The sequence below is a fragment of the Nilaparvata lugens genome, chromosome 5, assembly GCF_014356525.2.
Source record: "Nilaparvata lugens isolate BPH chromosome 5, ASM1435652v1, whole genome shotgun sequence".
In the NCBI taxonomy this organism is placed as follows: domain Eukaryota; kingdom Metazoa; phylum Arthropoda; class Insecta; order Hemiptera; family Delphacidae; genus Nilaparvata; species Nilaparvata lugens.
In genome coordinates, this window is record NC_052508.1 from 56,494,058 (window position 1) to 56,510,436 (window position 16,379).

Here is a 16,379-nt window from a genome sequence, read left to right on the forward strand (position 1 = left end):
TGACTGACTACTCAGGATGAAAAATTCTGGAAATTTTAATTCTGGAGTTATTTTCAAAAACGGCTCTGTCAAAATTTATACAAGACTTTGAACAACTTGATGACTTGACTGAACAAAACTTTTACGGTACCTACCTACCTAACTCTTATTGGTTCATGAACTTCAATAATATGCAAAAAACCTTCTTTAAACCACACTTGTTATAAGAGGTAGGGATTGGTCCAAGCAGAGCTATAAGGAAAAATTGATTGACTAATAAAATTTCATTCTATTATGTCCTATTTCGCTACTCAACCAAAAAAAACGTACCTACCGTACGGTAACTTATAGGCCTATGAAATTTTCAAGTGAAAATCGAAGTAATAATAAGTAGCCTACTGAACACAAAAAAACTTGAATGGAATGTTAGTTTTCAAGTCCGCGCTAGAAATAGCGTGTAGCATCGCACCAAATTGAAGGTATATATTCTCATGATTTTCTGAGGGCCTCCCCAGGACCCGAAACACACTTTGTACTGGGGGTATGAAATAGACTCTCGGTGTAGTGCTTACTACGCCAATGTTGTTATTATGATTTACCCAAAATGTTTTTCTGTGCACGCCACTGGGTGAATATTAACATGGGTCTAGTATAGGCATGAAAAAAGAGAATGAAATTACTCATGAAAGTTGGTCAATTAAGTTAATATCTTCTATGCAAATACATAATAATTATAATTTAGTATCAATGGCAAAAAGGCGAGGTAATCTGTGACTATTAAAACGTCTTTAGCTCACAGCTAGTCATTTCAACAAATTGTCCGTAACGAATCAGAACCAAACAATTATTTTGGTTCTTAATGACGTTAAAAAAGTCGATAACAGATTTGTCGCATTTTAAAACTCCCGCGTTTCGCCATCACTGCTCTCTTGAGGCACAGTGACAAGTCAAGCTGACAACAGCTGACATGCAATCTAGTTGGTCTTGCCGAAAGCATGGTTGATTTTTATTATTGAGGTTAAGGTTATACAAATAGTGAATGAGTTGATCATTGATTATTGATTTGTTATTATATTATTTAATTTGATACAGTGAAAAATTGACATAGTTATTCTTGAATAAATTTAGTTTGTTACCCGTTGTAAAGTGATTGTGATTAAGTATGAGTGAACAAAGTGAAGGTATTGTAACAGCTCCAGTAGACAATGCGTGGTCAATGGAAATTCCCAAATTCAAGCCCGAAGATAATAAACATGGAATGTTGGAAGAAAGTTCGTTTGCGACGTTATTCCCTAAGTATAGAGAGCAATATCTTAGACAAGTTTGGCCACTAGTTCAAAAGTGTTTATCTGAGCATCATATAAAAGCAGATTTGGATGTTATTGAAGGTTGTATGGTAGTAAAAACAACTCGAAAAACATGGGATCCATACATCATTATAAAAGCTAGAGACATGATAAAGCTAATGTCACGAAGTGTTCCATTTGAACAAGCGCGTAGAGTTTTGAATGATGATATTGGTGCCGATATCATAAAAATAGGGTCGTTGGTACGGAACAAAGAACGATTCGTAAAAAGACGTCAAAGATTGATTGGTGCTGGAGGTTGTACACTCAAGTCAATTGAGTTACTGACGAATTGCTACATCCAGATTCAAGGACAAACAGTTGCCGCTTTGGGACCATATAAAGGTCTTCAGCAGGTAAATGAATTTATTAAGTTACTCCTTGCTATTTGTCTCCACAGTGTTTGGGTAGTGTCAGTCTATTTATTTCATGATTCCCAAACTATCCCCATTCTCTTTATCTCTCTTTATAAACTGTTTTCTCCGTCCTATCTTTTTAATCTCACCCTCATGAAAAACCCACTTGTTTTGTGTTTTGGGTCCAATGCCACCTTATAGTCTCGACTTATCATAAAATAAGACATACCGTATCATAAATTACTTGGGAGACAGCCTTTTTATTTAATACAGGAATTTTTGTTGCATTATTTGTTAGGCCTTGTTCAACTATTTCTGCCATCTCGATAGCTTTGTACTATAAAATTGAATAGTTATAAACGCTTGGCAAAACCAATACGGCCCTGCTGGTATTGGTGAAGATAGATGGATAGGTAATAGCCTTAATCGATTACACTTTAAAATACCTACTTTGAAATATTAGGTTCAACTCACACTTATGCGACTCAAGTCGAGAAGAGAATGCGACTCTAGTCTCTTCTCGACGCAGCAAATGATTCCAAATAGTGACTCTCAGACCAGTCGATTCTAGTCTCCGCGACGTCACCATTTGAAAACACATGCTGCATCGACTAGAGGTCGCAGTCTCTTCTCGACGCAGCAAATGATTCCAAATAGTGACTCTCAGACCAGTCGATTCTAGTCTCCGCGACCTCGCGACTGTGAGACTGAGTCGAGCGTCCACTCGTCATGTTGGTTGAGCCTTGACTTGAGTTGCGTATTACCGTGCATTTTTAATCAATGTGAGGCTATGTTTGATGAAAGTGATGTTTTATCATTCTAGATAAAACAATAATAAGAATTAGATAAGACAATATATTTATAATAATTTTATAACATTTATTACATGCAAATTAGTGACGAATTAAATCTTATATTTTTAATAGAGTTTGGTTAGAAGATAGAGTAGCATGGAACTGAAGTAGTGACAATGAGCGAAAAAGACGTACGGCCGTGAGACTGGAGTATCCTCGACTGGAGTCGTACGATTCCAGTCGAGGTAGTGTGAGTTGAGCCTAAGTGTTGTGGGCAAAGTTGAAGCAATACTATGAGCCTCTTCTACAGAAAAAGAAATTCAATGTATATCCTCCACATTCAATTAATTTTAGATGAATACCATCCTCTTCTGCTGGTTTCCAACCTTATTTCAGTCCTCTAAGGCTCAACTCACACTTACACGACTCAAGTCGAGAAGAGAATGCGACTCTAGTCTCTTCTCGACGCAGCAAATGATTCCAAATAGTGACTCTCAGACCAGTCGATTCTAGTCTCCGCGACGTCACCATTTGAAAACACATGCTGCATCGACTAGAGGTCGCAGTCTCTTCTCGACGTGAGTCGCGTAAGTGTGAGTTGAGCCTAAGTGTTGTGGGCAAAGTTGAAGCAATACTATGAGCCTCTTCTACAGAAAAAGAAATTCAATGTATATCCTCCACATTCAATTAATTTTAGATGAATACCATCCTCTTCTGCTGGTTTCCAACCTTATTTCAGTCCTCTAAGGCTCAACTCACACTTACACGACTCAAGTCGAGAAGAGACTGCGACTCTAGTCTCTTCTTGACGCAGCATGTGTTTTCAAATGGTGACACTCAGACCAGTCGATTCTAGTCTCCGCGACCTCGCGACTGTGAGACTGAGTCGAGCGTCCACTCGTCATGTTGGTTGAGCCTTGACTTGAGTTGCGTATTACCGTGCATTTTTAATCAATGTGAGGCTATGTTTGATGAAAGTGATGTTTTATCATTCTAGATAAAACAATAATAAGAATTAGATAAGACAATATATTTATAATAATTTTTATAACATTTATTACATGCAAATTAGTGACGAATTAAATCTTATATTTTTAATAGAGTTTGGTTAGAAGATAGAGTAGCATGGAACTGAAGTAGTGACAATGAGCGAAAAAGACGTACGGCCGTGAGACTGGAGTATCCTCGACTGGAGTCGTACGATTCCAGTCGAGGTAGTGTGAGTTGAGCCCGAATGTTTTCTATTATCGACGGAAATTGAGAGCAATGCTATAGTGACATCCACGTTATGATGGCAGTGTTTGATTAGCAATGGTATTGCTAACCTTGTCTATCATTCAACAAGGCGGATAGCGCTAACTCTTTCTCGCTCTGCTCTGTTGCCAGATCGTCTTTTAACAATGTAGAATTAATAATTAATTAACAAAATATTCCATCTTAATTATGAAAATGTTATATGAAATTATTGAGAATTATAATTTCTTTCTTAATAAAATATTATTGATTATTTTAAACAAGAACGTACATAATATTACATCAATAAACCTGTATCAGCTACCGTCTGTAGAAGGCAGTAACAAGACAGATGATCGGCAACGTTGTTCTCCTATATTTTTCCTTAGCCATTATAACGTGGACCTCACTATAGCATGCTTTAAGGCCAGTGAAGCTAGCCTACTGTTGTGCTGATCCTATTATTATTGGCGGGATCCGTCTAGGAGGCGTTCCTCTTGGCTAGACTATCAAGGCGAACGATTTCACGTTTTCATGTTAGCCAAACATGAAATTGTTCAGAAACTTCTACAAATTTTTATTTTCAATTTAAAAAATTGTTTAAATTAGGTATTTGAAGAATTGAAACATTGAAGTTGGTATCGTACGTCGACCACTCTCCCGATCTTTTCAAACAATTGACTTGAGCCTACCTATCTTCCATTTCTCAAAACACTGTACTACTTTATTCTTTATGCCGTTCAAAAGTTATTCTCATTCAAGAGACTGATAAATCATACATCTTTTATACTATAATAAAGGAAATAACTGGTCTATACATGTACGGGATAGGAAAATTATGTTTGACGCATTATCACGTCTGAACTACTGGTCTAATTATCTTGAAATTCTGCATAAATACATCATTAATTAGCCGAGGATGGTACTAGACCTATTTCAAACTCTTCAAGATTAGACTCTGTCATTTTTTCAGTTTGTCAAGTTTTAAAATGACCCTTGCGGAGCACGGGTTACCTAATAGTGTAAAATAAAGGCATTGATCTATCCGTTTCCGTACAGGTTAAATAATATAACAATCCAGTTATATCAACTAAAAATCAATTATATCTACTTAAAATAAAGTTGTAACAATCCAGTGAAAGATATAAGTGAGATAACAATTTGATCTTTGTTTATGTTGATTTCAGGTGCGAGAAATTGTGGAAGACACGATGAAAAACGTCCATCCCATATACAACATAAAAATGTTGATGATCAAGCGCGAGCTTGCCAAAGATCCAAAGCTGAAAAACGAGAACTGGGAACGATTCCTGCCGAAATTCGCGTCCAAGTCGATCAGCAAGAGGAAAGAGCCGCTCAAGAAAAAGCCGAAGAAGAAGTACACCCCCTTCCCGCCACCGCAGACCGAGAGCAAAGTGGACAAGATGCTGGCCAGTGGTGAGTACTTCCTAAAGGAGGACGAGAAGAGGAGGAAAAAGAAGGAGGAGAAAATGAAGAAACAGGAAGAGGCAAACAAATCTCGCCAGGAGAAGCGACAACAGGCTTTCGTACCACCCCAGGAAACACCTTTTTCCAAAGACAATACTAAACAAAACTCAGTTGATGTTGAGCAATTGAAGAAAAAGTTGAGAAAGAATAAAGTAAAAAAATCGTAAGCATTTCAATCTTGTATCATTTACTAGTATAATGATATTTTTCTTCCATGTTCCTTATTTAAATAATACTACCCTCATCTTGGGAAGCAGTTATAGTGCAAGCTTTGAGAGACATTTGGGAAACAGACCCTCCTAAATGTTTCAGATTCTATTTTATGACTGAGAAATGACTGGTTTCAATTGATGACATTAGGCATCACGTAACTATTTCACCGTGTACCTTGTGCTATGGCAGTATCTTTTGATTTTTTAGTGCAGTTCCCTTCATGTATTGGCTCATGTTGACATTATAAAAAATAATGTTTATTATAACACACTTTCATTATAATATGATAATTTGATGGTATGAAACCTTCCCTACTTATTTCACAATTGATGGATCAATTTGGTAGGTCTCCATCTTCTAATTTTGAATTTGTTGAAAATTACTGTCTGAAACAATAAACTGCAATATCTATGTTACTTTCCATCTGTCCGCGTATCTTTGTAATATAAGTTGGAAGGAGTTTTAAGACAGGAACAATGTGATGATTTAAACATAAAAAATCTGGTGTGGCGCACTCACACAACCTTCCTTGCCGTTATGAGAATTGATCACCTGACGCTAGTGTTCACGCGCATCTCAAGTCTACTTATAAACAAAGATCTGAGCCACTGGTGACAGGACAATAACGCTATCTCTTCATAGTGAATCATTTAATAGAATCAACAGTTTGCAATAGAATAATCAAATTTTCTCGAATTTCGAGCTTATTTTCAATTTAAGGTGAAAATGTTACTGAACATTAATTGTAGAAATTTTCATGCTCAATCTTTTCCACTCGATTTTTTTTTGTTCAAATTGTATCTGAAGCCTGATAATTGGGAATCTAAAATCAAACTTTGCATAGATGAGGTGGAGCTCCTGAAATTTTTACAGATATGGGATTAACGTTTCTTCTTATAAGTATCTGGGGGTAGTGTTTGATTCGAGAGTGAGATGGGCAGAACATACCAACTTTTTATTGTCTAAATTAAGAAAAAATATATATATGCATTCAGGTGTCTCAGTGATGTTTTAAATGCTAGGGAAATTAGACAGATGTATCATGCCTTCGTCCAGTCATTGCTATCATATGGTATACTGGCCTGGGGTGCTGCCTACCAGGTGCACCACAGCAGATTGGAGACTGTTCAGAAATCAATTCTTAAGGCAGGTTTAAAAAAGAATAGAAGATATTCCTCTGCGTTACTTTTCAGTGAGTCCAGAGTTTTGTCACTGAGAAAACTTTTCATAAAAGATCTGTTGATCTACATCTATAATAATTCCCATTCAATATTTACTCCTACAGAACATTCATATAATACAAGATATGCATCAGCAGTAGGTATAAACACAATACAACAAACAAGATCCTTTTCAATGACAAATTGCTTTTACATTTCTCATATTTTATTCCGAAATTTCCTTCTCCGTTCCAACCAGAATAGATTGTTGGATGTAGTTTCTAACTCTGCGTTCAAGTGGCACTTGAAGAACTGGCTGTTTGATATCAGTGAGGATAATGCCGTCTCACTCATTGTTACTGGGGGTGCGCGTGTTTGATTCAATTTGGGCGCCTTCAGAGAGATTTTTTTCTGTTCTGTCATGCTTGTCTGTTCTGATTTTCCTGACTTGAATTTGTTATTTAAATTGTAGCCTTCCTCGCTATTCCTTGGTTTTCATTATCTTTTATTTATAAATTTTAAGTTATTTATAATTTAGTTTTCCTCTTTTTTCTATCCCTTCTTACGCATGGGGATAATAGATTCATCATTGAAAATTATTTTAATGTAGTTTAGATCTCTAATAAAAATTGAGATCTCTCTTTATAATTATAGATATAACGCATATTATGCATTGATATAACTCGAGCTTACGCACAGGCCTTTGTTGCCTATGTAAGCTCTTTCCTATCTGATACAAGAATTCTATACAAGAATAAAATTGTGATAGCTCAAGAGTTTTATTGTTTAGTATAGTTCTATATTTTGTTGTTTGTTTTTAGTAAGTATATTATATCGTTTCTTGAATTGTATAAACTTTATTGCTCAAGATTCTATGTAACTGCTTTGAATTGTATTCAGAAGGAAAAAATAAATTGAATTGAATTGTGGCAGTTGATAGAGCTTATCAATGACTATCTTAGGTATGAATTTAATCAAAATCGTTGGAGCCGTTTTCGATAAAATCGCGAAAACCCCTGTTTTTGACAACATTTTCTCCATTTTAGGCGCCATCTTGAATTGCATTTGATCGAAATTGTTCGTGTCGGATCCTTATATTGTAAGGACCTTGAGTTCCAAATTTCAAGTCATTCCGTTAATTGGGAGATGAAATATCGTGTACACACACACAAACATATATACAGACCAATACCCAAAAACCACTTTTTTGGACTCAGGGGACCTTGAAACGTATAGAAATTTAGAAATTGGGTTACCTTAATTTTTTTCGGAAAGCAATACTTTCCTTACCTATGGTAATAGGGCAAGGAAAGTAAAAGCATAGTAAGCCTACCCCTACTTTAATAAACTATTTTTAATTCTTGTAATATATATAAGGATATTATTAAGAATAGTGCTCTCTCTCTCTCTCCCTCATATAGCCTTGTCATATTTATTTCCCTAATCAATTTTATTGTGATAGCTGACTTCTTCCTTTGTGATGGTCTTTTATTCATTCGTGGAGTTCTAACAAAAACTTCCAACTTCATCACTGGAAAATACTTATAGCTCTAATCTAGACACCATTTTCAAAACAATATTTAATCGCCAGTTCTTTTTACACATTCCAGTTCATAGCTGTATTTTAACAAGTCCACTAGTGTTTATATCTGCGTTGAGCCCGATAGTCGAATTTGCATCATTCTCTGCTGATGTTTTATGCTGATTCAGCAACGTGTCATTTCAATCAGAGTTGAGGGTCTATTAATACTGTCCTTCTCAACCTGCTTTATTCTTCTTTACCTGCCATTTTGTAAGTGTAGAGCATATTTCCAAACGAGAAAGCAGCTTTCATCAACTGTAAAAAGCACATGCGTTTATTAACATATTGGTCAATAAGAAAACACCATTACCTACATTCTATAATGAAGCATATATAACCAACACTGCATATAATACCGCAATATAGGTGTTTTTGGACTCGTTATTGTAACGATGAACTGTCAAGCTTCCCAATAGCACCCAATAAATGGTTATCCAGAGTAATAAACATAGTGAAAGTAGTGAAAAACAAGAAGTAGGGAAATTCTAAATTGTCATGTGAGATACATAGAGGTTAAATTTAAACAAACCTATTTAAATGATGGACACACTTTTAAAATCAAGTATCCAGTAAAGTATTCATCTAAAATTCACTTTTCTCACTCACTAATATTTGAATTTTCTTTCAATATTGATCTACTCTACTGTCTTTGACTTTTAATACGTTCACAGCATCTATGCGATATCATAATTTGTTTTGGAATCCACCTAAAGCTGTACGTCCTCTCATCATCACCCTACCTATTACTCACGCTCAAGTCTTTTGCTTATTTTAGCAACACCCTCAGCAGATAAACAACATTTTGTCTCTCCACAAGTGAAGTGGGTGTGGGCGTGGTTTGGGTCCACGGATCAACCGAAATTATAGAGTATTAAGCCGTCGGTCCCGGCTGCCTGAAGAGCAGTCGTTAGGTCATGTCAGAGGCCCTGAAATTGATCAGTTGCGACCTGAAAACTCTGATACCAGACCTGAGCCAGCCAGGTCACTTATTATTATAGAGTTTTAGAAAAAGCATCGGGACTTCAAATTTTAATTGGTGTAAGGATCGCGTATTTCATATTAATACCTCACTAAATACGATGCTTTGAAATGGGTTAGTTATTTTTTATAATTGACCGAGCGAAGTGAGGTCTAAGATTCAAGTCGACGGTTTGGCATTTCTTATATGTTGCGCATTTACGGCGAAACGCGGTAACAGATTTTCATGAAATTTGACAGGTATGTTCCTTTTTTAATTGCGCGTTGACGTATATACAAGGTTTTTGGTAATTTTGCATTTCAAGGGTAATATAAAAGGAAAAAGGAGCCTCCTTTATACGCCAATAATAGAGTAAAAATCAGACTATAGAATAATTATTCATCATGAATCAGCTGACAAGTGATTATACAGATGTGTGGAGAAGCCAGTCGTCTATTGCTGTATTTCCATAAGGTCTATAGTTTTAATCAGTTACTTGTGGATGAGAATACAGCGTGAGGTCTACTGTTCACAGAACTACTAGTTATTTTTTATATTAATGGGATTGATTTTTGTTAAACTGACTGACATCTTTGTACGTTGTGAGGTTCATGACGAACATTCTATAAGGCTTTATCTCAGTGTCAACATTAGCCCGACTCATCATAATTAGCATGCTTTGCTTAAACCACTTGGGCTTGTTGATCCACGGAAGATCAGCAAGACGTCTTCGGAATATTTCATTCTGTAACAAATAATTACAAACTAATAAATTATAAGCCGAGTAAAACTTCATTTCCATACAGACTCTTAGTGCCGGTTGCACAACAGCCGGTTAAATATTAACCGTGATTAATTTCACGAGAACCAATAAGAGACGCCGTCTTTTCAGAAACGCCTTCTCTGATTGGTTCTCATAAAATTAATCACGGTTAAAATTTAACCGGCTGTTGTGCAACCGGGCCTTAGTTTTCGATATTTATTTGGATACTCGTAGTGTGCCAAGTGTATTTTTGTTTGTCATTTGAATGAGCAAATTCTGTCATTTGACCGCACTTGGAATACAATGGCCATACAACTCACATTGGATAGTAGAAGGAGTGCTGTTTCTGGAAGGTTATAATAGTCTGTCACATGTGTGTTGTGTCAATCAGGCTATAATATGTTCTTCTACAAGGCATATAAGTTCAGCTAGTAGAAATATTGAATAATTGTGAATGAACTTATCATTTTTTTAGACAAAAATATCTAAAGAAATGTTCATTTTTTAGTTCATCCTGCTGTGACATAAGAAAACCCAGAGTTTAATCTAGAGTGAAATCTGAACGCATCTGGCACATGTACATGTAGTACCTGACCAGTTAATGTTTATGGCATTATTTTTAGAATAGTATAGAAAAACGTTTATTGAATGAATAAGCTACCTTATGGCTGTTCGGCACACTTTTTTATTATTTAAATTGGATAATCTTTTTCAATATAATTGTTAAGATCATTATAAGCGTGAGAAAAAGTGGCAACTGAAATGTTTAAGTGGACTAATAAGCGAGTTATGGTTTGATGAAGTGCTAACTTTCCAGATTCCGTTTTCTTTCCAGATCATGAACGGTTTCGACTATATTATCAGAACTCTTCTTTAAACTTCAAAAAATGTATCTTCCCAAACTAAAACATTTTATTCACCATATCGTTCATAAATAAAAAAGTAACATTTTTTGTAAATTCGATAACTTGTTTATTTTTGCATTAATCGCGAAAAAAAAAGCATATTAGAACAAAGTCAATGATATACTGAATGTATTAAAATAAAACTCCAATGGAAAATTCTAAACCGTTTATGATCTGGAAAGAAAACGGAGTTTAGCACTTCAAAAACCAATACCTCGCTTATTAGACCACTTAAAAATTTCAGTTGCCACTTTTTCTAACTCTTATAATGATCTTAACAATTATATTTAATATGATTGTCCAATTTAAATGAAAATAAAAGGGTTACCGAACAGCGAACCTCAAAGAGACTTGACAAGGTACCATATACAAAACATGTAAATTCAAATATAAATATACATATATCAGTGATTTTAATCCTATCAACGGTAAAAGTAATTGCTGGGCTCGAAATAGAGCACTGGTTTGTCCATCCTGTTAATTATTTCATCAATTTTGTGCAAACTCATTGTTATGAAATATATCTTTGCTTAATCAATTATAGTAACAATAATTCGAATTTCCAACAAACCAAAATACAAAATACATGGTATATCAAAAATGATCATCACAAATTAATGCATAAAATAGTCAACATATTGATATGTATTTTGATGTAGATAACTTATTCAGGTCGAATACTTGTTTATTTATGAATACACATGGAAGCAAACAGGATTTCTCCCAAGAATTGCTTCCCTAACACAATAATTCATTATACATATAGGCTATTTCATAATACAATAAGTAAGAATATTAAAATAAAATTGAAATACTTTTGGAAATTAGAATATTATAAAAAAGAGGAAGTATGTAGAATATAACTTCATCATTACAATAAATAAAGATAAAAGACAAGAAAAAAAATCGTATTAAATGTATACTACATGAAGTAGATATCAAGTTACAGAATGTAACTTGCATGCTCAACTGTATTGGAAACAATTATTATATCTAACAAAAACTAAATAATTAAGATAAAAAACTCAGTTTTATAAATATATGAAAGCAAGACTATACAACTAAGAAATTCATTAATACGTTCATGCAATTTACTCAAAAGAAATACATTTTTGAGAATTTTAATTCGAAAATGTCTGTAACATAAGTACTACTGTATGTGAAGTAATATTTACCTGATCACAAATTTGCTGACCACTATAATAGCAAAGAAGAAGAAATATATTGCTGAAGAAAAATACAGATGCGTAACTCATAACAACTTTCGAATTCTCCATCTACAGGATAAATAAAGCATAGGAATTGACATTTTGTAAGAACTTATCAAAACCAATTCGAGCACATTTCTTAATTAACTTATGTTTGTATGATTTTAAAAAATTATAATAATGGAAAAAAACAATCTATATCCCAACAAAATTTAAATAACCAGCTTCCAATTTTATTGTTGTGTAACAATAAGAGATTACAGATGAATATATGATCAGTAAAATTCAAAACAATAATGAATATAACATGCAATTTCATGGAAGAAGTAACAATAAATTTTCCCTTTGAATCCAGCATAAGTTTATCAAAAACTAGTCCCCCAAACAATTCAGCATCGGTGTATTTCAGCAGAGGAACTAAATTCCGGGTGAAATCTTTCATCCTGTATAGCTCGCTAATGAAGCGTTTATGGATATATGTTTATAAGAACTTTTTTCTTATTTTTACCTCTACTATCACGTATTAAATTATTTTACCATAATTAAGAATCACGCCTATATATGATCAGAAAAATGCAAAACAATAATGATTATGACATGCATTTTCATGGAAGAAGTACCATGTTTATTGAATTAAACTTTATTTCATTTCTCTCCAAAATAAGTATTGCTTTGTGCAAACAATTCAAATACTAGCTAATATACTTTCCAAAATGCACTTGGTTTCTTGTTTTATCGTTCATATTACACGAATAAAGTAAAATAGAGCTGTAATGTACAAGGTATTCATTTATGAAGGAATTTACCTGCATCACGTAGAAGATACTAAAGCAGGAATCTAGAACCATATTGATGCTCAATACAAGTACCGAATATTCTGTTAATCTGACGCATTTTTCGAAATTTCTGTGTTGGGAAAGAACAAAATTAATAATTCAATTGTATAATATATTCCTTGAATTAGTATAAAAATAAAGTGTCATGTATACACATGTGAATAAGCTACACGTTGGAAGTCAAAATTACTTTTACAAATGATCGCAAAATGTATGTATGAATAATGAATAAATTAATTTATTTCCTCCTCAAATCACAAATTACATAAGTAAAAATTAAATAGTATCTTGGAAAGTATACTGATCATGTTTCCAGTAGTGTATGATCAGATAATCGAAGTATAATAAACAAGGTAAAAACATTATCAATATTAATAATAAAAAATAAACTAGTATGAAAACAATAAAGTAAAAATAAAAAGGTGTGTGTCTAGTCTAGGTAATTGAAATTTCTTAAACATTACAATATAACTACTGTTATGTAATTTGGGTCTTTTAATAATCAAATGAAAATTATTATGATATTTTATCAGAAAATATATGAAATTCAATTGAATTTTAATTGTGTAGGTCTATAGGGATGTAGAATTTGATCCACAATGAAAAAAACTGAGGAAATTTTTAGCTTTGAATGAAATTATGGAAAACTTCAGGGCGGTCTAATAACGAACACTGGAACGAAACAATAAATTTATAATCATCACAAATGTACCTGTTGATGTAGAGATGATATATCACAATGAGCCTCATATTGTTTCTCAGATCCTCCTCACTGTCACCACTAACGCCTTCTAGAATGGGTTGTACAATACTAGTATCTTCGTCTTTCAGTAAACAGTCAGATGAATTCTTGATGTCATCCAAAAGAAAGTATAGGTTTTCATAGTCTATTAACAGTTTCTTGATACATTGAAATAGCGCCGTATATGAACTAAATGCCTCAAAAGTGAAAAAAATTAACATCACCGAATGTACTATAAATATAATTGTTGAAAATAAAACCTGATCAGACTCTAGAGGAATGTATGAGACAAATGGAGTTGGAAAACCGCGTGGTCGATCCTCAAGATTGGATTCTGATAATGTTAACATGGGATATTTTAATAAAATTCCCGAGAAAGCACAATAACTGAACACAATTGACACTTTACTCATCAATTTCAGTTCTTTGCTCTTCTCTTTGTAGTTATTTAATATTTTTAGCCAACATCGGGAAGTCTTATCCAACTTATGGTGATCCAAGAGAAACTCTTCCTCAATTAATCGTGTCAATGCAATGTTTTCTTCGGTTCTACAGAATCGTAGCATTGAAACAGTAAAGATAGCAGTTAGAGATACAAGGTCTTTAATCGCTCGAACACATTTATCCACGTTGTCTCTCTCATTGACGAATACCATCATTTGATTTGCAAGAATCGATACTTCAATAATTGCAATCATGATGAAAAATAGAGGATTGTTATTCCTATCAAAGCGAAAAAATTCCATGTACCGCCGCATCAAATGAGTAGACTTCAACCATATCTGAAAGATAATAGAAAAAATTGTTTCAAAAAGTACCCTAGAAAAAATATTATGAATATTCTTATATATAGGTACCATAACTCAGTTGGTGAGAAATCCATCATGAATTTCAGGTACTTTTTTATTCCCAAGCCTTGTAAAATAAAACCAGATAAATGTATATACTATGACTAGCCGTCAGGCTCGCTTCGCTCGCCATATCCGTCTAGCCAGGGGGCTCCGCCCCCTGGACCCCCGACTGGATCGTCCAAGAATGAGATCAGCAGGCTCGCTTCGCTCGCCTGCATTTTTCATTTGAGAATTTTTATCATATGTTAGGACAATCCAGTCGGGGGTCCAGACTAAACGTCTGGCTAAACGGATATGGCGAGCGAAGCGAGTCTGACGGCTAGTAATATAATATTCCCAGGATTGAAGTAGCAGTGCCCAATCAATTTTTCCGCGATAAATGCATTTAAATCTTCAACTTGGTGCCAACCTAACAAAGTCAACTCAACTTAATGCCAACCTGACAAAATTATTATTTAGTTGCCAGTTAACAGCTGTTTCGAAGAGGTACTCTATCTAGATTATAGTTCTATAGTAACATATGATATGGAAATTTCAATTATAATTAAGAGATTGGGAGAAGAAGAATATACATGCTAAAAGACGAACTTTAAACCCTTAAAAACAACCCTTAGAGTTAAAACATTGCCAAAAGATTTCTTAGTGCGCCTCTAAAGGGCCAACTGATCATACCTACCAAATTTGAACGTTTTTGGTCCGGTAGATTTTTAGTTCTGCGAGTGAGTGAGTGAGTGAGTGAGTGAGTCAGTCAGTCAGTCAGTGAGTGAGTGCCATTTCGCTTTTATATATATAGATAAAAATCTGGTGTGGCGCACTCACATAACTTTCCTTGCCGTTATGAAAATTGATCACCTGACGCTAGTGTTCCCGCGCATCTCAAGTCTACTATTCAAAGATTTGAGCCAGCTGGTGACAAGGCAATAACGTTGGAGACACACATGAGGTCTGCTATCTCTTCATAGTGAATCATTTAATGGAATCAACAGTTGCCAACAGTTTGCAATTGAAGTAATAACATTTTCTCGAATTTCCAGCTTATTTCCAATTTTAGGTGAAAATGTCACTGTACATTAATTGTAGAAATTTTTATGCTCAATCTTCTCCATTTAAATTTTTTTTGTTAAAATTGTATCTGAAGCCTGATAATTGGTAATCTAAAATCACAGTTTGCATTGATGGGGGCGGAGCTCCTAAAATTTTTACAGATATGGGACTTGTAGCAGTTGATAGAGCTTATCGATAACTATTTTAGATATAACTTTAATCAAAATCGTTGGAGCCGTTATCGAGAAAATCGCGAAAAACCCTGTTTTTGACAACATTTTCGCCATTTTAGCCGCCATCTTGAATCGCATTTGATCGAAATTGTTCGTGTCGGATCCTTATATTGTAAGGACCTTACGTTCCAAATTTCAAGTCAATCCGTTAATTGGGAGATGGGATATCGTATACACAGACGCACATAGGCCTACACTCATACACACACACACACACACACACACACGCACACGCATACAGACCAATACCCAAAAACCACTTTTTTGGACTCGGGGACCTTGAAACGTATAGAAATTTGGAAATTGGGGTACCTTAATTTTTTTTTGGAAAGCAATACTTTCCTTACCTATGGTGATAGAGCAAGGAAAGTAAAAATGTACAGGAACTGATAAGGCCTGTAGTGACATATGGGGCGGAAACCTGGAGTATCACAAACTCTGATGCATACAAGCTCAGGATATTCAAAATAAAGATTGTAAGAAGAATCTATGGAGGTTTTTATGAAGGAGGTGAATGGAGACAGAGAAATAAATTATATTCTCCAGGGTAGAGACATTGTATTACTTATAAAATCCCAGAGGCTACAATGGATTGGGCACCTAGAAAGAATGACTGAACAGAGAATGCCCAAAAAATGTATAAGGGTAGATTGGAGGGAAGAAGGCAAAGAAGCAGACGAAGGAATCG

At 34.5% G+C, this 16,379-nt stretch overlaps 2 protein-coding genes across 2 annotated transcripts; one reads left to right on the forward strand and one right to left on the reverse strand.

The window, feature by feature from the left end:
• Positions 1-943: 943 nt before the first annotated feature.
• On the forward strand, positions 944-5,372 carry LOC111052268 (KRR1 small subunit processome component homolog). The gene is made up of 2 exons (XM_022338899.2): positions 944-1,681; positions 4,896-5,372. The coding sequence occupies exons 1-2, from the start codon at positions 1,142-1,144 to the stop codon at positions 5,361-5,363; spliced, it is 1,008 nt and encodes a 335-aa protein (XP_022194591.1). The 5' UTR covers positions 944-1,141; the 3' UTR covers positions 5,364-5,372.
• A 2,909-nt stretch (positions 5,373-8,281) lies between these two features.
• Positions 8,282-13,517, reverse strand: LOC120351440 (odorant receptor 43a-like). Its single transcript, XM_039428830.1, has 4 exons — positions 12,792-13,517; positions 11,953-12,054; positions 9,699-9,854; positions 8,282-8,406 (listed from the first exon to the last, which is right to left on the reverse strand). The coding sequence occupies exons 1-4, from the start codon at positions 12,831-12,833 to the stop codon at positions 8,338-8,340; spliced, it is 369 nt and encodes a 122-aa protein (XP_039284764.1). The 5' UTR covers positions 12,834-13,517; the 3' UTR covers positions 8,282-8,337.
• Positions 13,518-16,379: the final 2,862 nt, after the last annotated feature.